The following is a 23,431-nucleotide window of genomic DNA, read 5'->3' on the forward strand; positions in this document are numbered from 1 at the left end:
CAGATAGCAGTAAGCGACTTTGTTTTATACTATGTAATGATTTGTCGAGAACACATATTGGCCCAATCTAAAGTATAAATTTACTGAAATAAATTTTAAGTATACCTTTTAATACATAATTCGAAATAATAATATATAGAAATGTCATAACATGTCGCTAAAAATTCGTATAAATAATTTGGTAGGAATCTATAGTATTGCGATTGTTGTTTTAATAGGCGTTTTTGTGAATCGTCAAACCTATCACGTAATATGTACGTACATGAGATAGTCCAAGACTGCACCAAAAGAATAGATAAGAAACAAAAACATTGCAGTGTTCCGGTATCTGATAAAATCTGGGGTTACTTGAATTCTGCCCTCTCAGCCAAAACATCTTTGGCGGAATCAAAGTTGCATTTACATCAAACTATAATTTTAATATCAGTTATGAAGACAAACTGTTTAATAAATAATCATATGTATTATTAGGCTCCAAGAATCTTCGAAATATAAATATGTATATCACATATATAAAAAAGCAGTAGGCGTCAAATTTATAGGTCAGACAAAGTTAATCAATGTTTTAAGTGACAAGCTGAATCCGGATTAATTGAGTAATCTTCGTAACAATAAAGCCACAGAATAATGTTATATCCTAGGTTCCTTCCAGCTTATTTTGACATTGCATTACAAATAGCCCGAACAACTTGCTTTCGAGAATGTATAGAATTTTAATATAAGACCACGAAGTTATCGATACTAATAATATAAATGAAAAAATATCTCTGCCTATCTGTCCCTTTGTATTTCAGTCTGTTTGCTCTTTCATGGACAAACCATTGTACCCATTTTGATGAAATTTGGCGTGTAGCGACCTTAAGCTCCGTAGCCGATAGTAAACTATTTTATACCTAACGAGTAACAACAACAACAGCCTGTATATTCCCACTACTGGGCTAAAGGCCTGCTCTCCCTTTGAGAAGAAGCTTTGGAACATATTCCACGACTCTGTTCCAATGCGGGTTGGTGGAATACACATGTGGCAGAATTTCTATGAAATTTGTCACATGCTGGTTTCTTTACGATGTTTTTTTCACCGCTGAGCACGAGTAACGACTAACCTATAAGACGCAAGTGACAACTAGTATATCACAATATGATACGAGGAAATCAACCAACAACGGATTTGATAAAAAAATGACAAATTCTGCGATGTATTTTGGCAATATCCTGAGTCATATTTACACTAACTTCTAGTTACATGAATAATTCATTTGACAAATCATTTTGTTTGTCGTCTGAATAGTCTAAAGTCTGACGTTTTATGTAAAACGATTATTCGTCGTACATTTTTGTTTAGCATTAACGCGCTTTGTTATCGTTGAGTTTTTGTCTTATTTAACTACTAATTACACTGTACATAATTATTACATGCAAAGACAGACAAACAAAACAGAGCTATTTCGCATTTCTTATGTAATAACCACAGACAATCATATTTTGACATGGGCACTTATTACTTTGGCTAATTTGATATATTCCTAGCATAAGGAAACATACGACATACATATACTTAAAGATAAATATATTTTTTTTATATATAAAGATACTAATCGTTTATTAACGTAACAGTTAATAACTTCCAAGTTCTTAGATATATACAAATATGAAATGCATAGTTTCTCCGTTGAATCGTAAATCCGATCCTCTGGCCTAAAAAGAACCAGCCCTCCTATCACCAATTGTGGCAATACGGCGTAGTTTCTAAGAAGCATTTTATTAAATTAGATTTTTATGAAATATAAAACGAAAGACCACAGTGGCGTGCACTGGGAGAGGCCTATGTCCAGCAGTGGACAAAAATAGGCTGTTGATGATGATGATGATGATGAAGATTTTTTTGATTATCATTTCTGGTTCTAGATACCTGCGTCCGGTGTCCGTGCAAGGCGTGATGGAGCACGCCCTACAGCATCGGGAGCGGGTGGGCGTACAGGACTTCGTACTGCTCGAAGACTTCCGTTCCGAAGCAGCCTTCATTGACAACTTGAAGAAACGATTCCATGAGAACATTATTTACGTAAGTTTATGAAGATATTACCCATATTTCTTTATTCTTCTGTGGCCGTCGCGCCATCATCATCGATGTCATCAATGTGCCTTCATCAAGGTTCCTTCTTCTTCGCCCCTTCTTTCCTCAATAATATATATCTACTTTTTATATAAAATTAAGCACATAGGCATGGTTAGATGGATTACATAATTTCTCGTTTTATTATTTAGACCATCTATCTTAAATCAATTGCTATGATAAACTTGATTATTTCTTTCTAAAAACCTGTGAAAAATCCATAATTGAAATTCAGCTGATAAATTTGTATCTACCATTAGTTACATTTTTTACACGCTATGGGAGTGTCAAATTAAAAAAAAATGATTTGGTTTTATAGTTTAACAAACATATGCACCTAAATTAGTTTCAAGACATTACAACTCCTTTATTAACGTTTTGGGAAACGAGTTGTATACGGCGAATTAATTGTGCCATAAAAAGTCACTAAACCTGTGTGATCGGTTCGCAAAGTTAACAAGTTTAAGGGCGACACATATAACGAGAAATACGAAGACATCAGTTAATAGGTCTCACGTACATACGCCCGGAGCCGGATATACCTGGCCTACTAATGTTTAAGATACCTAATGTACATATTTAAAATTTTTGACGTATTTGTATGAAATAGGCATTTGTCTTCCATCTCACTTGATGGAAAGTGTAGATAAAGACGAAGGTGGTACACGCCCATCCAAAAGAAACCTGTTCACTCTACTTTTAAAGGCTCGGGAGTTCAACTTGTATAAGGAAAAACAGATGCAGGTCGTTTCAAATCTTAGCGACTCTTACCAAAAACGAGCTGACAAATCGTGTAGTTCGACTTTTGGGTATGTCAACAATGAATGGATGAAACTTTTGTATGCGCCTAGTAGTCCGATAAAGGAACGGGGATGGCTCTATCGGTCAATTGTCCAAAAAATTTTTTTGCTTTGACCTATCAGATAAAATTATAACGTTTTCTTTAAAAAATACGACTCAACGTGTCAATCAACTGGCACAATACCCGGTTCCTATAATAACGAAGCGTAGTGAACATGATATCTTTTAGGATTCGGAACAGATTTTTGAGCTACGAACTAGTCGTTAAAAATATTCCTATCAGAATGCATTACAAGATCACTTTCAAAACTTGAATCACGCGTAGAATTCAATGCTACCATCGGTGAGAACAACGAATCGTTTTGTTTTTGCTGCAACTTTTGTTTTAATCTGTCGTAATTATAAATGATAATTTTAAAAACAAGGACATTAACATGAATCAAACTTTTCTATCTCCTCGATATTTAATTACATTAATGTTTAAATAAAACTAGTAATAACGGATTTGAATCGCGTATATTAATTATTTTTGGCATCCCGACGTTTCGACTTCTTTACAGCGTTCGTGGTCACGGGTAGACTGTTCAGTCTGTCTGTCAGTCAGTCAGTCAGTAAAATTTAAGACTACATTATGTTTTTATGAGTTATTAAATAATCGAGTAGAATTTTATACGTCTTTATTAATATCATAAATGCATTAGTCTGCTGTTATAACCACTTAGTCAAATTTGATAATATTTGGTATGAAACGAAAATTGAACTCCTAGGTAGGGTGTCTACTTTTATGTCTAACTTTGAGGATAACCTCTAAAGCCACTGGCGACATCTAGGGTTATATATGAATGAATTATTAATAATTAATATAAATAATGTGTTTATTTTGTTATAGACGTACATCGGAAATGTGCTGATATCCGTGAATCCATACAAGAACCTGCCGATCTACACTGAAGAAAAACAAAAGTTATATTACAAGAAAGCTTTCTTTGAAGCTCCACCGCACGTGTAAGTATCAATTCAGTTTATAAAATACACTAACTTAGACAATAGTTATAATCCTAGTAAGACAGAGCAGAGATAACCTAGTTGACTTTTAGAGAGCAAAGACCCACATAATCCAGTGGATCCAAGCACTTACCAAATTATGAAATATTTCTGGAATTTTCCCACAGCTGGTTCAGTATAAATAATTCGCTATTAAAAGTAGGCACGACAACAGGACACCGGATCGAACTGGCGACTTTTACCTAGTTAGGATTCTTTGACAGTCAGAGAGTTTACTTTCCTAATTTTGGGATATTTCTGGAATTTTTCCACATGGAATTTCAGTTTAAATAATTCGCTGTTACAAGTAGATACGACAAGAGGACACCGGATCTAACTGGCGAATTTTACCTAGTTAGGATTCTTTGATAGTGAGATAGTTTACTTACCTAATTTTTAAATGCTTCTGGAATTTTCCCTCAGCTGGTTCAGTATAAATAATTCGCTATTAAAACTAGACACGACAATAAGGCACCGGATCGAACTGGCAACTTTTACCTCATTAGGATTCTTTGACAGTCAGACAGTTTACTTTCCTAATTTTGGAATATATCTGAAATTTTCCCACACGGAATTTCAGTATAAATAATTCGCTGTTAAAAGTAATTACGACAATAGGACACCGAATCGAACTGGCGACTTTCACATAGCTAGGATTCTTTGACAGTCAGACAGGTCAAATTACCTGCTAAGACATTGTATCGTTCAGCATATTAAACGGGAGAACAAGTAAGTTAATTAACTAGAGACCTGTCCATAAAGCGACTCTTTAAAACGGCTTATTATCACATTTTACCATAAAAACCATACAAAGTCATGTGGCTTTAGTGATCTTATGGTCAAGTGGTTCTTTAATTAACCTACCGTAACTCGTCTGTAAATAAATATTGAAAATGTTGATACAATAAGAACATTTTGACATCATTTTAATTTTCGAATTCAAAAATATTTAATCTCCCTTATCACATGCATGAATAAGGCTACGTTCCAAAATCAAATACTGCTCACTCATCATTGAAGAAAAGTTAAGTAATTATATCTCAGTCAAATATAATCGTTTTTTTTTAATTACAAAAAAAAAATATTAGTCATATCAAGTACAGACAAAATATATTCTACTTCATATAATACTTTGGCCTTGCCTAAACTTCACTAGAAATACTAGTCTGTTATACTATTGTCTACTACTTGAAATGACCTATTAATAAAAACACCTAAATTTCATAATGCTATATCATCTAGCCATATTATGTAAAGCTACCACCAGTTCGGAATATAGATTCTACCGAGACGAACCGGCAAGAAACAGCAATTACTCCTTTTTAACATTAAAATTCAAAGTCAACAAACATGGACAACTTTGACCTTGACTTTGACCTCTTACTCTGTAAAGGAAAACATCGTGAGGAAAACTCGTCTCTAATGAAATTGTGCCATACTACCAAAAATATGTATATTTACCAATGCCTATATGGCAGAATGGTGCTCGAGAAGTAAGAAGAGAAAAATTCGGCAAATATCAATACGTGATAGTTATTCTACCGCCAAATAACAGTACTCAATATTGTTGTGTTTTCGGTATGAAGGGTGAGTGAGCCAGTGTAACTACAGGCACAAGGGACGTAACATCTTAGTTCCCAAAGTTGGTGGCACATTAACGATGTAAGGAATATAATAATGTAATCGCACACAAACAAATGCCAACAATGTTGTATACACCTGTAAAGGCAAATCATACTGGATTGTATATTTAGTGCATTATAATATTGTGTTAGTTATTATGATAAGTCGATGGTGTATCTTAATAAATAAATAAATAAATAAATAAATAGTTAATGTTTCTTACAGCGTCATGGTCTATGGGTGATGGTGACCACTTACCATCAGGTAGCCCATATGCTCGTACGCTAACCTGTACCATAAAAAAAATACGACTTGGTATAGGAACTAGTTTAGTGTTAAATAGTAGGTTTATTTACCAAATAAAAGCTTTGGAAGGCATATTTATATAAAGGCAATAATATTCGATATCGTATCAATAATACTTGTATCACGTATACTCATTGTAATCTATGTACTCGAAACACATTTTCCATTAAAGTGTAGATAACAAAAGTATGCATTTAATTGTTAAGGTACATTAATTGTATAATAAATATACGTATACATTGAGTTTCTAGAAATGTCGGCAATGGAAATAAAGAATCACTAAAACGTCCAAATCGTATTTTGAATAATGAGGTTTAAAGTATAAACGTTATACCTTTTTTCACATAGTAACAATGTGCAGTGCAGTAACATAAATAACAGCGGAAGATTGTTTTTTGATTGATTGTTTTTATTTAAAAAAAGCCGGCCCTTCTTTTCGCAGTGCAATAATTATAATCATATTTAAGCAAATAAAATTCGTGAAACAAATATTTTGAGCTGTACTATTTGATATTTACTTCAACAACAACAACAACAACAACAACAGCCTGTAAATTCCCACTGCTGGGCTAAAGGCCTCCTCTACCTTTGAGGAGAAGGTTTGGAACATATTCCACCACGCTGTTCCAATGCGGGTTGGTGGAATACACATGTGGCAGAATTTCTGTGAAATATTATAGATATTTATAGACATTTACTTATCCATCATTAAAGTTTTTTTTATCCACCACTCGACCATGGAGGTCGAGTGGCGTGTACACCGGTTTCCATGGGTACCCCACTCCGACGTCCCGGGTTCGATTCCTGGCGATCGATGTAGATTATCATTAGTTTTCTATGTTGTCTTGGGTCTGTGTGTTTGTGGTACCGCCGCTATTTCCGATTTCCCATAACACAAGTGCCTTGGCTACTTACATTGGGATCAGAGTAATGTATGGGATGTTGTCTCACATTTTTTTTTAATCTAAGTTATAATAGATGAGTGTCACAGACTGTCAATAAGTTAAAGATCGTAAATGACCTATACACACTGACTGATATACACACTCTACTGCATTTCTTACGATACATCATCTCCATCAACTAGCACGTGAATTATAAAGACTCGAAAATCACACATATATATTAGACCTAAATACACTTGAGTAAAATTAACATCTAGTCATTTTTCCAAATTCGAAAAGCTAAACTATATAATAAATTTCCAAACATAAATGTTGTTTTCAAAAAAAATATATTCGACTTTATGCATAGTAATTCAGGTCTTAACATAAATCATTTTTACATACATGAATAATAACAACAATAAAATTAAAGGAGCGTATCATGACGGATTAAACATTTAATGAATATAGGCATTAACAGTACCTCATATGGTTTCGGTAACACGCAAATACTGTAGAATGCAGCATATATCATTTATTATGTAACCTGTGCCTGAATATAAATGCAGTTATATTTTCTTCCATAGTCCGTTGAATGAGAAACCGACGCTTCTAATTGACGATAATAAATTAACTGAATATATCTACTGTCTATATATTTGCTGTCGAAACGCTTGGCCCTTGGAGTAGTGGTGCAAAAAGCTTCATCAAAAGTTTAACACCTCGCCTCATCGCCTCCACTGGTGACAGAAGGGCTGGTTCGTTTTTTGCCCAGAGGATCGGAATTGCGATTCAACGGGGAAATGCTGCTAGCATTCTTGCTGCCATTCCACGCGGTCCAGATTTATACAGTAACTAGTTTTAGTTCATATTTGTATATATCGCTCATCCAGAACGACATCGTCACAATTACAAAAATCTCTAAAATGACTTTTTCATTCTAAACGATCTCGTTTCTTACATACTTTCTAGAGTAATATTGTCAGAATTATTGTTTCAATAGTTTGACAAACTATTTGTGACGATGTCGTTCTGGATGAACGATATTTAAGCATTTAAAAATTTATCGAAATTTAAATAGCTGCCGTACAAATGATTCATTTATGAAATGATGAAAATGTGCAGGCCTTTTTAGTATATAATATTCATCACATATTCTACCGTCAAATGAATACTTAGTATTGCAATTAGTAGTAGGTTTGAAGGTGATTCTGCCAGTTTAACTATAGATTACTCTAACTCTTGCCTTTTCTTCTGGGTAGAATCTACTTTCCGAACCGGTGGTAGCTTCACTTAATTAATAAATGGCGATTCAAAAGTTCTTGCAAAAGCCTACTTAAATAAAGTTTATTTTGATTTTGATATAGATAATTTCAAAAATGGTCAATATCATACAGCACAAATTTCTTTGCTTAGTGAAACTGAAATCGATTAAAATACTGATTCTCTGATTATGAATGCTTCCTTGCCAATAAAATAAAATTACATTACAAGAATTTAGAATGTGTGACACATCATTTTAATTCAGTCATATCTATATAGGTACCTTTCTAAGATAATAATTGTGGCTATTACTTCATAGCGACTCGAATTGTTTCATACACACCGGTATCTCGTTATCAGCACTTAAGAGCGATAGACTGGTCAATATCGACGATAAAATGACTACATTATGCGAAAATTAACGATATATTGGACGTTATAAATATTTAAATAAAACTAATTATAACGGATGAATCGCGTATATTAATTATTTTTAAACATCCCGACGTTTCGAGCACTTTGCAGTGTTCGTGGTCACGGGTAGACTAAGATGACATTTGTCTATTTGAAGAACAAAGGAAATATTATTAACAACTACCGCCAACGATTTCTCAATTGATGTCTTGAGTAACGTTCCGGTTGCACGCAGAAGGCACTAACTGTATCTTTAGGTCTTGCAGTCTGTTGGATTTGGGATTTTAAATTTTTAATAAGTGGATCCCAGGTGTTAGAAAGTCTCCAACCATCTTCTCTATTGAAGTTCGGATGTTTTTGAATTTCAATAGCCTCGCGTATCATTCTAGGAATGAATCTGTGTTCTCTAGCGAGGATCTTAAATAAAGGCTTAAATTTTGCACCGGCTCCATCCAAAATACCGTTTGAAGACATTATTTGCAATGTGGAGGAGTGTCTTTTCAAAAATAACATCACAAAGGAAGACTCGGAAGCTATTCGACAGGACATCTCGAGTGTTTTACGTCGAAGCCGGCCACCGAAAAGAAACCTTACTCGTGATGAATCTATTGCTCTGAAGAACCTACGCAACAATAAAGACATTACAGTCCTCCGAGCAGATAAGGGAAACGCGACCGTTGTGATGGATACGTGTGATTATAACCAGAAAATTTCCGCGATTCTATCGGATGTTAAAACTTATAAAAAAGTAAATAAAGATCCTACAAATAATATTCTTAAAAAGACATCCGCGTTAATATCAAAACATCAAGAGAAATTAAATCTGGACAAAAAATCACTCGTGCCTACATGTGCAAAGCCGCCAAAACTGTATGGGTTACCTAAGATCCATAAAACTGGTGCTCCGCTGCGTCCTATTGTAAGCCAAATCGATACACCAACATATAGATTGGCTCAACACATAGCAAGGATATTATCACCCCTCCGAGGACACACTGCGGCGTATGTCAAGGATTCTTACCAGTTTGTTGGTGAAATCAAAGACCTTAAATTAACCAACAACGAGAAAATGGTTAGTTTTGATGTCCAGTCATTGTTTACATGCTTACCCATACAAGACTGCATCGAAATTGTTAAGAGGAAGCTACAGACACACAACATGCCTATTGAATATGCAGAGCTGTTACATCACTGCCTCACATCGGGTTATTTATTGTGGAATGATGAATTCTATGTACAAGTTGACGGAGTAGCCATGGGTTCTCCAGTATCCCCCGTGGTCGCCGATTTATTCATGGAAGACCTGGAGGAGAGGGCTCTTCGCTCCGGACCAATAACACCTAGGTTTTATAAACGGTACGTAGATGACACTTTCACAATATTACCTAGTGATCTGACATCTGCATTTTTAGTACATCTTAATTCTATAAATAAAAACATTCAATTTACTATGGAATTAGAGGCAAATAATTCTTTAGCTTTCCTTGATATCCTTATTATCAAGAATCCTGATAATACATTAAGTCACACAGTTTATAGGAAACCCACACACACCAACAAATACCTCAATGGTGACTCGCACCACCACCCTAGTCAGTTAGCTACCGTTGGCAAATCTTTGTTTCAGAGAGCCCACCATCTCTGCGATGCTGAACACCTAGAGGACGAGCTACGTCAGGTCAAGCTTGCACTCCACCAGAACAAGCTGCCCGTGCCTCGCCAGCATCGCAGAAGCCATACCAAGCCACCCACAGTTGAGCGACAACCTGCATTTCTACCGTATGTGAAAGGAGTTACAGACAGGATTGGCAACATCTTGAAGCGAGCTTCGATTAAAACCGTTTACAAGCCTCATAAGAAAGTGAGCCAGTTCTTGAGACCTATCAAGAGTAATATCCCTTTACAAACTGCAGGAGTATATAAACTCGAATGTGAGTGTGGTTTATCTTACATAGGCCAAACAAAGAGAAGCATCGGTACCAGGGTCAAGGAACATATAGGAGATGTCAAAAATAGGCGTTCTTCAAAGTCTGCAGTCTGTGAACATGCTCTGGATAAACCTAACCATTTTATCCGATTTGATAAACCACAGATCCTCGCTAGAGAACACAGATTCATTCCTAGAATGATACGCGAGGCTATTGAAATTCAAAAACATCCGAACTTCAATAGAGAAGATGGTTGGAGACTTTCTAACACCTGGGATCCACTTATTAAAAATTTAAAATCCCAAATCCAACAGACTGCAAGACCTAAAGATACAGTTAGTGCCTTCTGCGTGCAACCGGAACGTTACTCAAGACATCAATTGAGAAATCGTTGGCGGTAGTTGTTAATAATATTTCCTTTGTTCTTCAAATAGACAAATGTCATCTTAGTCTACCCGTGACCACGAACACTGCAAAGTGCTCGAAACGTCGGGATGTTTAAAAATAATTAATATACGCGATTCATCCGTTATAATTAGTTTTATTTAAATGTGTAATAATCGCGAAAATTTAAGACAACGTTATAAATATTTGTGATAATGTTTAAGTATTAAATACAGTATATACAATATATTTGTTTCGAATGTTGCTTTATAAGCTAAGAAAGAATAAAGAAATGAAACTAGTTGATGTCTCTAAAAATCACTATTATATGAGGTTCAAACCCAAGCAAGCACTACTGAATTTTCATGTGCTTAATTTATGTTTATTATTCATCTCGAGCTAGGTGGTGAAGGAAAACATCGCGAGTAAATCTGCATATGTCTAATTTTAACGAAATTCTGCCACCAAAACGCATCGGCGCAGGGTGGTGAAATATGCTCTTAACCTCTCCTCAAAGGAAGAAAAGGCCTTTGTCCAGCAGTGGGAAATTTACAGATTGTTATTATTATTTATTATAATTTATAAGGTTGTCAGTTGTAAGTCAGTTTTTTATTACCTAATAATTTCACAGAATATCTCGTATATAATTCTCCGAAACCTTTATCACATATCTTTTTCAATTAATTAAGCGTGACAACATGCAAAACCCACTGTTAATCAAATCCTTTGCCAATTTTCCAAAAAATATGTTTAATAGGACTGCAAAATTAAAACTCAATTAATAATGATTCTTTAACTTAACATTTAGTAACTAATAATACGTTTTTTGTTACAGATTCGCTATCGCCGATAATGCGTACAGATCTTTGATATATGAACATAGAGAACAATGCATCTTGATCTCAGGTAGATGTCACGTTATTAATATATGAAAAATCATTTACATATACAAGTGAGCCAGTATAACTACAGCCTCAAACATCTAAACTTCCAAACTTGGTGTCGCATTGAGCATGTAAGGTTTAATATTTCCTCCAGCGCTAATATCTATAGAGGGTGGTGACCACTTAGTATCAGATGAGCTATTTATAATTCTATACTATACTATATATAAATTAAATCATGACACGTGAAATTGTGTTAATATGTATAATATTATTAATTTAATATGTCGTATGTATAACCTACCCCAAAACTCTTCAATGCTAGCACACACATACATAATTTTTGATCTTTTCTAATGAAAAAAACTTCTTCGTAACAGGTGAATCTGGATCTGGTAAGACTGAAGCATCCAAAAAGGTCCTTGAATACATCGCGGCACGTACCAACCACTTACGCAACGTGGAAAATGTCAAAGACAAACTGTTACAAAGTAATCCCTTACTGGAAGCCTTCGGTAACGCCAAGACACACAGGAATGACAACTCCAGTCGATTTGGCAAGTACATGGACATTCAGTTCAACTACGAAGGAGCCCCCGAAGGCGGACACATCCTAAACTACTTGTTGGAAAAGTCGAGAGTAGTTAGCCAGATGTCTGGTGAAAGGAACTTCCATATCTTCTACCAGTTACTCGCTGGTGGTGATCAGGAATTGCTGAAGCACTTGAGGCTACAGGGAAGACCGGAAGTTTACAAATACACAACTGACATGGTGAGTCTATTAAAACTTTATATTTGTAGTCGATATAATAGTTTTTACTTGGTGGTATGGTTTTGTGCAAGCCCGTCTGGTGAGGAACCACCCACTCATCAGATATTCTACCGCCACACAACAGTACTCAGAGACCAGAGTGTAAATACAGGCACAAAGGACATAACATTTTTGTTCCCAAGTTTGACGGCGCATTGGCGATGTAAGGAATTGTTAATATTTATAACAGTGCCAATGTATTGGACGGAGATGACCACTTACCATCAGGTAGCCCATATGCTCGTCCGTAAACCTATAGCCCAAAAAACAGTAATACTTTAAGGAAATTATGTATCACCCATAGGTTACTCCAAATAGTCAGAAGATGAATGACGCGGAACAATTCCGTACCGTCAGGGAAGCGATGAAGATTATCGAGATAGCTGATAATGAGCAAACGGAGATGTTCGAGATAGTCGCCAGCGTGTTGCACCTCGGAAACGTGAAGTTTGTTCAGAACGATAAAGGTTACGCTGAGATACTAAATCACGATGCCAACAGTGGAAACGTGGCTGAGGTAAATGATCATTTGTAAATTCATTCGATATTTTTATTGGGGTCTTGGGAATAATTTTTCTAAAATATTAGTTATACATTCTTAGCTAGCATCTGCTTTTCGCTAATCATTATATAGTATAAATCAAAGTCGCTTACCGCTGTCTGTACCTATGTATGCTTAGATCTTTAAAATTACGTAAAGGATTTTGATGCGATTCTTTTAATGGATAGAGTGGAAGGTTTTTATATATAACACATGGATTACATAGTAAAGAAACACTGATAATTTTAGATGTTTCTAATATGATGTCGTAAATTCTGTAGAATATTTACTATTAGTAATGCATCCGTGCGAAGCCGGAGCTAGTCGCTAGTAATTCAATAAAGTTACTTTTAAGATAATTTTATCGCATTAGAAAATAAACTAAACAATTCAAACTACACTAAGTAAATAAACAAATACAGTAATAATACATTTCTCACGCCATAGCTTTTGAAAATAAACACAACTAAACTTCGAGAAGCCCTGACCAGCCGCACCATCGAGGCTCGTGGAGATGTGGTCACCACGCCCCTTGACCTAGAACAGGCGCAATACGCACGAGATGCGCTCGCCAAGGCTTTGTACGAGAAGCACTTCAGATGGCTCGTCTCCAGAGTCAACTCTTCGTTGGCCCCCAAGGAAAAAGATCCTCGTGCATCTGTCATTGGAATACTTGATATCTATGGATTCGAGATTTTCCCAAAAAATAGGTAAGATACTAACTTGTTGCCTATGTTATTTCAAGGTAACAACAAATTTAAAAAAATAAAAAAGTGCCTTTTAATTAACCATTTGATTAAAGACTTTTAGCAAAAAACATCGTTTGAACTATAGTGAACGAATGAATCGATATAGACTGTTATTATTATATTATCTAATTTCTCCCTAGCTTTGAGCAATTCTGCATCAACTTCTGCAATGAAAAACTACAGCAGCTGTTTATCCAGCTGACTCTAAAGTCAGAACAGGAGGAGTACCTGCGTGAGGGCATCGAATGGGAACCGGTCGAGTACTTCAACAACATCATAATTTGTGATCTCATTGAAGAAAGACATAGAGGTATAAATTACGAGCTTACCAAATCTTATACAAAACTTCCTCTTACTAAACGAAATATTATTACTTTGGAAATACTCAAAGTAATTTGAAGAACATTTAATGCATCATTCTTTTCCGACTCTTATTTGGATTCTGGTTTCGATCTTTTATTTATCTCGCCAGTAAATCTAATATTCTGTTCTATATACTGCCTAGAATTAAAAAAAACTCGCGCAAAAAATAATCATAATAATAAATATGCATTTTGCACTGAGTTAAAAAATCTTGACAGATTAGTAAAAATAATAAAGATTGTAATGTTCATTTAGGTATAATATCGATCCTGGACGACGAATGTCTGCGCCCCGGAGACGCGACAGACCTCAGCTTCCTGGAAAAGTTGTCCCAACGTCTGGACGGACACGCGCACTACAAGTCGCATCAGAAGGTCGACTCGCGAACCCAGAAACTTATGGGCCGTGATGTGAGTGATTTATAAAATTCTCTAAAATAAGATCAGGTCAGGCTTATCTTTGTATAAACTATGTCCTTACTAGACTTAAATTCGATGACGATTTCAAGTTGAGTCGAAGGCGAGATGGCCCAGTGGGTAGAACGCGTGCATCTTAACCGACGTTTGCGGGTTCTAGCCCAAACAATCATCAACTGTTTTCTTGTGCTTAATTTGTGTTTATAATTCATCTCGTTCTCAGCGGTGAAACATCGTGAACATGCATGTGTCAAATTACATAGAAATTCTGCCACATGTGTATTCCACCAATGTACATTGGTACAGCGTGATGGAGGCCTTAGTACAGCAGTCGGAAATTTACAGGCTGTTATTGTTGTTGTTGTCACATTTTGAATATGTTAGATCAATTACAAAGAATTTCAAAATCAGTATAAAATATGCCGAACATAAAATCTCTACTGGCAAGACATTTTAAGTAATAACTTTTCCATTAATATAGGAATCCAGAAATCGTACTTCATAATATATTCATGAAATGTAAATCTTTTTTACCAGGAATTCTGCCTGGTCCACTACGCAGGCGACGTGACGTACAACGTCAACACCTTCATAGAAAAGAACAACGATCTGTTGTTCCGAGACTTGCAAAGCGTCATGGCGTCCAGTGGAAACAACATCGCTGGAGATTGCTTTAAGGTGACACATTTGTCAAAAATACTTCAATATGAAACTTGTTTTACATATCATGAAATTGTAATGACACTTAATCCCTATACTATATAATTAATTGGAAGTAAAGGTAATCAAAAGCAATCAATCAATACATACTAAATATAATTTAAACATTAGCACTATATAGAGAGTTTCTCAATGTTTTTCCATTTATTTAAATGTTGAAAGGATTTTAAACAGGCTCCATATTGGTAATTACTCTACACAAAAATAATATTTTTTAATTCTAATTTTTGGTCAGTTCAATAAAGCATAATCTCGTTTTCCTCTAAAGGATTTCCTGTAACAGTGCGTAGTTTGAGGTTGACCATGTTTAAATGTCTTCCGTCAAAAAGCACGTAAAGTCCTGCGCCTGAGCACTCTGAACTGATTATATCAGTTGTCATCTTATTTAACTATGACAGTTAATTAGCGATTCAGTGCAATTATGTTTGCATCCATTCTTTTCCACTATAATATGTACACATTTGGCTAATTTACATCGGTAAAGAACTGTGGCTGTTAAAATAAACTTTTCCTCAGGACCTCAACCTGGCAAGCAAGAAACGCCCAGAGACAGCCATCACTCAATTCAAGAACTCACTGAATGAACTCATCAAGATCCTGAGCAGCAAGGAGCCGTCCTACATCCGATGCATCAAGCCCAATGATTTTAAAACTCCTAGTAAGTACTTAGTTTTACAACTTGTCCTAAAAATATTATATAATAAGAAAGCTGTGTCAGATTTGTCTAATCCGTTCTTTTCTAAACTAGTTTGTTTTATTAATACCTGTTGACTTCCAGGCAGGATATATTAATTTAATAATTGTATTAACTTCAAAATTAACTAACATGACTGTATTTTTTTTAAATGTTGAAAAAGAGTAACTACTGAGTTTCTTGCCGGTTCTTCTCGGTAGAATCTACTTTCCGAACCGGTGGTAGCTTCACTTAATTGTTAAATGACGATTCAAATGTGCTTGTAAAAGCCCACTTGAATAAAGTATACTTTGATTTTGATTTTTTTGATTTTATACGCGGCTGTAAGAACAAAGTATTAAATTATATTTAAGAAATAAGTGAATGTTTGTGGTCTTCAAACGTAACGAATAAATTATACGTCGTCAACAGTGCACTTCGACGACAAGCTGGTTTCGCATCAAGTGAAGTACCTCGGACTGATGGAGAACTTGCGAGTGCGCCGCGCCGGCTTCGCGTACCGGCGGACTTACGAGGCCTTCCTCGAACGGTAACTTGCTGGCCAATATACTAATTAAAATTTTGTAATTTTTCCTATTTTATTCTATAGACAGGTCAACAAAAGCCAATAAGTTCACTCGTCCCTAACATTGTGAAATAACTGCTGTAGCATCTTAGCAATAATATATAAATGATCGTTTCTTTCAGATACAAGTGCCTGAGCCCAGAGACTTGGCCTAACTTCCGCGGTCCCGCCAGAGAAGGCGTCCAGAAACTTGTCGAAGCGATGAGATACGAAAAGGAGGAGTTCAGAATGGGCAAGTAAGTTAAGCCAGCTCTTATCTACTACTCTCCTCCAGCTAGCAAAAACTTTCCGCTCAGAAATTTTTAATATATGTTATCCAATTCTAGAAGAATTAGAAATTTATCTTTTTTTGATATTTCATAATTTAAATCGCGCAATGCGAGAAGAAGGAACTTTGTTGTTGTTTACATCAGAAAGATGGATATTTTTTATTTAAAAAAAAAAATAATAATAAAGAAAAAATATAAATTCCATCTAAAACACCACTTTTGTCCAACTTATTTATAATAAATAATAATGCATTTATTTTAGCACAAAGATCTTCATCCGGTTCCCAAAAACTCTGTTTGATACCGAAGACGCATATCAAATTAAGAAGAACGACATAGCCACGATAATCCAAAGTCGCTGGCGAGGCTACTGGCAGCGAAAGCAGTATCTCAAGATGAGAGCGGCCGCTATCGTCATACAGAAGTGGGTCAGGAGGTTCCTCGCTCAGAGGCTCAAGGAGAGGAGGCGGAAGGCGGCTGACGTCATCAGGGCCTTCATCAAAGGTGCATTATTACACTTACCATTATAGTTTTGCCATATCTGGATTTTGTTAATTTAAATTTTTGCTGCTGTGTCCACTGTGTTTGCAGTGTAAAACGAATTGTAATATAAATGTATATCTTGTATTTCTATTGAATAATTCTCTTTCGAATACGTCAGCTAAATGTAGCCTAAGCAATAATACCAATTAAATACGAACGGTACTTTTCATTTACTCGTGGTGTGCTTTTAGTATTTCAAAACCTTATCTAATTGATCGAGCAAAGTTATGATAAACAAATGTGAGAACGTTTTAAATATTGAAAATAAACCTCGAATTAGAACGTAAATATTTAAATAGATCAGATAGAATCTAAGAAATAGTAGGTCCTGTTCCATAAATTTCGCACCTTTTCTTGACATACAAATGTGTTTGTAAACGTTGTCATGTGGCCGTACCAGGTTTTATCACACGCAACGGGCCCGAGACCCCAGAAAACCGTCGGTTCCTCGGCATAGCCAAGGTGCATTGGCTGAAGCGTCTGTCGACGCGCCTGCCGACCAAGCTACTGGATATGTCGTGGCCGGCGTGCCCCGCCACCTGCCAGCAGGCGTCGCGCGAGCTGCAGCGCTTGCACCGCCGACACCTCGCCAGGAACTACCGCCTCGCCCTCTCGCCGACCGACAAGAAGCAGTTCGAGCTCAAGGTGCTGGCCGAGAAGATGTTCAAGGGTAAATATTTTTCAATCTTCGAAATAATTTAATACGCATTATTTGTATCAAGATTAACGTCTGTTTTTTGAAATATTTTATGTTAGATTAACCTAACAAAGATGGACCATATATGTTCAAGGGTAAAGATATTTTTCAATCTTCGAAATAATTTAATACGTAATATTTATACCAAGAGTAACGTCTGTCTTTTTAAACAGTTTAATTAACATAAGAATTAACAACATTAAATGCTTAAATATATATATACAAATAGGAACTAAAACTAGTTACTGTATAAATCTTGACCGCGTGGAATGGTGGCAAGAATGCTAGCAGCATTTCCCCGTTGAATCGCAATTCCGATCCTCTGGGCAAAAGACGAACCAGCCCTCCTGTCACCAGTGGAGGCAATGAGGCGAGGTGTTATACTTTTGATGAAGCTTTTTGCACTACTCCAAGGGCCAAGCGTTTCGACAGCAAATGGAACAAAAAAGTAATTAGATATAACACACGAATATTTAGTTATTTTTTTGGCTTCAGCTTTTTCCGCAGCGGCACCGGCTCTTAACATTGTTTCTCGGATATGAAATGGGGCCAACGTGTCAACAAATGTCGCGTCCCACACAAGGGCCCGACCTCGTTCCCAGGGAACCAATGTTAATCCATCAGGTCTCTTACCATCATCACGACTAATTCCACGAGGCTCAGTAAGAACAGGAACGTCGATGGTGGCAAGAGCCCTTTTTATTATGTCATTAAGAGAACCGTGGCGGAAAAGCCTACCTGAACTCCTTGGGCAAGAGAGACCATGTAAACCGAAAGAGTCTACCTCCTTTCCACACGGGCATCTGTGTTCAGAACACAGAGGTGTTCCCAGTCGGAGACCAATCGATATGCGAAAACATTCATTATCTAAAAGTGTCCCAAGATTTTTATAGGGTAATGAATTCAACCAGTGACTAGACTCTTTAGATGATAACGCTAGAAGCCTGGCACGGTCTTGAGCACTTGTTAAATTTTGTGTCAAACTGTGTAGTGTAGCGTGAACCAATGAAGAATCCCAAAGTTTTTGTTTTGTAACTTCCTTAGGGATATCATCATTAGGGCACTTTACCTTCCAGGTCTCTATCGCCTCAGTAACATTCATGATTTTTACAGATTTTGATTTTAAAATTTCTGAACAAAGGTCTGAAATGCTATGTACAGAAGAGAGAAAGGCCGGGAGGGCTACACTTGATATTTTTCTCACGCCGATGCCACCAAAAGGAATGGGAAGTGTAGCTTGAGTCCAAGAATATTCATCAAGAGATAAATTTAGAATTTTTTCTAAAGCTTTTTTAAGGGTGGCATCGATTTGATTGGTAAGACTAGGATATTTCCAGATTGGGCTCGCACGTAGAATGTACATTAATTTTGGAACGAAAAGGCAATGTTTTAAGATTGTATAAGCTATATGAGAATTTAAAATGCCCAGTCTGTCAAAATTGTCCGAAAATATTTTAATTTTTTCGTTAAGAGAAGGCTCTATGCCCTCATCAAATAGTGGTGCACCAAGGAGGCAAAGTGTATCTTTATGAAGAATTTTTATGTTAGGTGCAATTTTATTAAATTTATCTATTGCCAAACTAATATTTTTGTGAGTTAAATTGTCCGTAAAAAAAATTTCACATTTTGAAAAATTCAATTTATTTCAAATATTCAATTTAAGACCAATTTTATCAAATTGTTCTTTAATTTTAATTAAATCTTCAAAAACGTCATCTACTTTACCTCCTATAGTTCCATCATCTAGGTACCAAACGTTTAATTTAGATTTAAAATTCGAAATGCAGCTATGAATACCTAAGCTAAAAAGAGCAGGACCCAATGGATCTCCTTGCTGAACGCCTACATTAGAATGAATCTGTCTTTTGAAATATTTTAGGTTCGATTAACCTAACAAAGATGGACCATTAACAATGTAATTAATACATTTATATACCAGCATTTTGCTTTATAAATAAAAATAATAATAATAATGTAACATCTTATTATTATTTTGACATAAACTTTCTATGCACTTAACGTATTACTAATATAATAGCTTTTTACTCCTGAGGTTGTCTGTAAGAGATCACTAATAGTGATAAGACCGCCTTTGCATACTAATGTTTTCTCTTGTCAATTTCTTTTACTTATTGTCAACTTTACGTGTGTGCAATAAAGAAGTTTATCTATCTATCTTTTTGAAGAAATATGCAATAGTATTTTGATATTCTAGGAAAGAAGAACAGTTATCCCAGCAGCATCCGCGAGCGGTTCGTCGACGACCGCCTGTCGGAGGAGCAACGCGTGTTGCGGAACACGTTCATGGCGTCGCCGGCGTGGCCCGCGGGCGAGAAGCTTATTGTGAGCATGTTATATACTCTGCGGTTGCCTCACTATTTTACTGTATTTATATAATCGCAACATTTTTTTGATTAGAAAATCTTTGAATTGGAGTTACATTATTATTTTAAAAATATCAATATTATCAATTAATATGGATCGCTACTCGATCCAGATATTCGATGTACTGTAAAATCACAACAAATATTATCTTCAAAGAAGTATTTTGAGATTTTCCTTGTTCAAGTTTTAACAAAAATCTATCGTAGTAGTATGTAGTCTATCGCCCGCACGCACGCACGCACGGCTGCGTAAGGCTTAGTGAGGTAAGCGAGTAACGCTACAATATTCAATTATAAAATTCAAAAGAATCGTTAAAGAGCGTTTGTGTGCTAAAGGATATTACAGCACTAATGACTTTCTAGTTGACTGCACACCTTGGGAATGAGATGATCGCCTCCAGGCTGTTTCAAATAACAGGAACATGTTTATTATTGTAAATTATAAAAATTGACATTATAAAAAAAAAAAAAAATATCCCGCCGAGTTTCTTTCGCCGGTTCTTCTCAGGTCTGAGGTATTATATTCCGAACCGGTGGTAGATTATCGACAATCAATAGGAAAGTGTAAACACTTCTATTTTGAATAAAGGTTTTTGACATTTAAATAAAACTAATTATAACGGATGAATCGCGTATATTAATTATTTTTAAACATCCCGACGTTTCGAGCACTTTGCAGTGTTCGTGGTCACGGGTAGACTACCCGTGACCCGTACCCGGCAAACCCTGGTAGTTTTATTTAAATGTGTAATAATCGCGAAAATTTAAGACAACATTAAGGTTTTTGACATTGACTTTGACTAACGAGTGTGGCGCGCAGTACTCGTGCGAGGCGGTGAAGTACGACCGGCGCGGGTACAAGCCGCGCGCGCGCGCGCTGCTGGCGTCCGACGCCGCGCTGTACGTGCTCGACGCCGCCTCGCGCAAGACCTACAAGCTCAAGCACCGCCTGCCGCTAGACAAGCTACGCGTCGTCGTCACCAACGAGACCGACGAGCTCGTCCTCATCAAGATCCCGCAGGAGCTCAAGAAGGACAAGGTGAGCGTTCCACGCTGGTATCGGACCTATCGGACTCGTGTGGTGCCCGGTACCGACCCCATTATACGGAACCCTCCGTCGCAGACTAATTCAATAATCTCCTTATGGTGCAGGGTGATCTGATAATCTCCGTGTCGCACATCATCGAGGCACTCACCATCGTCACCGACTACACCAAGAAACCCGAACTCATTGAAATCGTAGACACGAGGACGTGAGTTATTTTTACATTATACCGATGCATAGAATGTTACCTATTAATCCGTTTCTACGACATCATCGGCCACAGATATTTGTTGCTTATTAAAACAACGTAATTCATTATGAATTGACAAAGATTCTTCAGACAAAAACAGGTTTTCATTTTACTACCAAAAAGTATTTAAATTATAAACACAGTTTATATTTAATCTAGCCATATTTTATCTAAGTATAATCAATAAATATAACTTAATATATGTCATAATATTAAGTTACATATAACTAAAATTAATCATATATTCGTGTTTCAGTATTGCGCATAATTTAGTGAACGGCAAGCAAGGTGGCACCATCGAAGTGACCAACGGCCCGCAACCCGCTATCCAGCGTGCCAAGAGCGGAAACTTGCTTGTGGTAACTACCACCTTAACAAATATTGACTAAGAATGATAGTTTAAGTACAAACAGTACCTATACTAAAATATGTATATATTATCATTAAATATATTCAATCATATTATGCCTACATATTGCAGTATATATATTTTGCTTTTTTCAGGTTGCCTCTCCATAAAGTGCCAGTATTAAAAAGAAGTCGCTATTCATTTTTTTATTCGCCATATTGAATTTTTATTGCAGTCAATTTAAATTTAAAATTAATTCTAATTCTAATTTTAATTTATTCATAATTTAAAGTTGAATGATCCATATTAAACTTAATATTAATTACTAAAATAGCTTGTATCGTATGTTTCTTTTTGTAAAAAACACATCGCTTGCATATTGTTTTATAAAAAAAATAAAGCTTGACAGCTAAGGAACAAATAACCGATTATTATTTTTTTATTTAAATTTTAAATTATGCACTAATGCTATATTTTGTTATAACTTTTGAGTTGAAGTTATTGCTGCTTTGTTTTATGTAATGCTACAAAATATTTTATTTTTACAAAATTAAATTTATTTAATATTTCCTTCTTATTTTTTAATGTATATTTAATAATTTCGTACAAAGTACTTAGTAATTTATGCCATAAAATGAAACAAATTTTGTTACACCGTAAAATGTGTCTACAATAGCCTGTTAATATTTTATAAAAAATGTGTACGTAAGAAATACTTAAATGAAACGAATAGCCAAATCAATTTCGACTTTAGTGATAAAAATCATACTTAACTCTGAATATTAACAGATGTAAATAAAAAATATATCGTGGACACATTTTTATGAGTTTATTGAGTAAGCTGAATCGAAGGTGCCTAAAAAGTGTATATATGGAGAGTAGCTTGTCTTTTGTGAAAGAGAATTTTTACACGACGAAGGTTACCAGAGTTTGACATTGTTAAAGTATCGCCATAGGTAGATTTATGCAGGCAGAATGTGCCTTATTGTAAGCCAGTTCCTCTGTAGTCACTTTATGAAATATACGTATATTTTGAATACATTGTTGTTTTATTTTATAGGATATCTGACTATTCTACCACTCTACCGGATAAAAATCGAAAACTATACCCAGATTCAACTCCGAATTTGAATCTTTAAATAATCTTTTAAATAAACATTTTCAATGGGCCACTTTGACTTGAACCAGTTCATAAAAATGATTGTTTTGTTAATAAAATAAAAGTAATACTAAGGAACTACAGACGCGTGTAGACGTGATACGTAATTAAATTTTTGGTTTACTTTTTCTGTAAAACTCAATTTTTCGATCGAGTGTATCGTGCACTTGACCTTAAAAAAAAAATTAGAAAATCTAAGCCTAGTATTTCTCCACTTAAGATATTACTAATC

General features: G+C 35.6%; 1 protein-coding gene across 3 annotated transcripts in view; it reads left to right on the forward strand.

Moving 5' to 3' along the window:
• Nucleotides 1-23,079, forward strand: part of LOC124534078 (unconventional myosin IC) — a 60,712-nt gene extending 37,633 nt beyond the window's left edge. For all 3 annotated transcript variants that reach the window (XM_047109744.1, XM_047109743.1, XM_047109745.1), the window contains 19 exons: nucleotides 1,906-2,062; nucleotides 3,804-3,919; nucleotides 11,596-11,666; nucleotides 12,025-12,416; nucleotides 12,760-12,972; nucleotides 13,444-13,706; nucleotides 13,886-14,055; nucleotides 14,364-14,518; nucleotides 15,062-15,202; nucleotides 15,761-15,902; nucleotides 16,350-16,467; nucleotides 16,626-16,739; nucleotides 17,035-17,276; nucleotides 17,716-17,985; nucleotides 20,228-20,355; nucleotides 21,217-21,435; nucleotides 21,549-21,649; nucleotides 21,948-22,050; nucleotides 22,196-23,079. In XM_047109744.1, the coding sequence (XP_046965700.1) occupies nucleotides 1,906-2,062; nucleotides 3,804-3,919; nucleotides 11,596-11,666; nucleotides 12,025-12,416; nucleotides 12,760-12,972; nucleotides 13,444-13,706; nucleotides 13,886-14,055; nucleotides 14,364-14,518; nucleotides 15,062-15,202; nucleotides 15,761-15,902; nucleotides 16,350-16,467; nucleotides 16,626-16,739; nucleotides 17,035-17,276; nucleotides 17,716-17,985; nucleotides 20,228-20,355; nucleotides 21,217-21,435; nucleotides 21,549-21,649; nucleotides 21,948-22,050; nucleotides 22,196-22,210 (3,130 nt within the window). In that variant the 3' untranslated portion in view covers nucleotides 22,211-23,079. The remainder of the gene's footprint in view (nucleotides 1-1,905; nucleotides 2,063-3,803; nucleotides 3,920-11,595; nucleotides 11,667-12,024; nucleotides 12,417-12,759; nucleotides 12,973-13,443; nucleotides 13,707-13,885; nucleotides 14,056-14,363; nucleotides 14,519-15,061; nucleotides 15,203-15,760; nucleotides 15,903-16,349; nucleotides 16,468-16,625; nucleotides 16,740-17,034; nucleotides 17,277-17,715; nucleotides 17,986-20,227; nucleotides 20,356-21,216; nucleotides 21,436-21,548; nucleotides 21,650-21,947; nucleotides 22,051-22,195) is intronic.
• The last annotated feature ends 352 nt before the right edge of the window (nucleotides 23,080-23,431 follow it).

This window comes from Vanessa cardui, chromosome 12 (genome assembly GCF_905220365.1).
Source record: "Vanessa cardui chromosome 12, ilVanCard2.1, whole genome shotgun sequence".
Taxonomy (NCBI): Eukaryota; Metazoa; Arthropoda; class Insecta; order Lepidoptera; family Nymphalidae; genus Vanessa; species Vanessa cardui.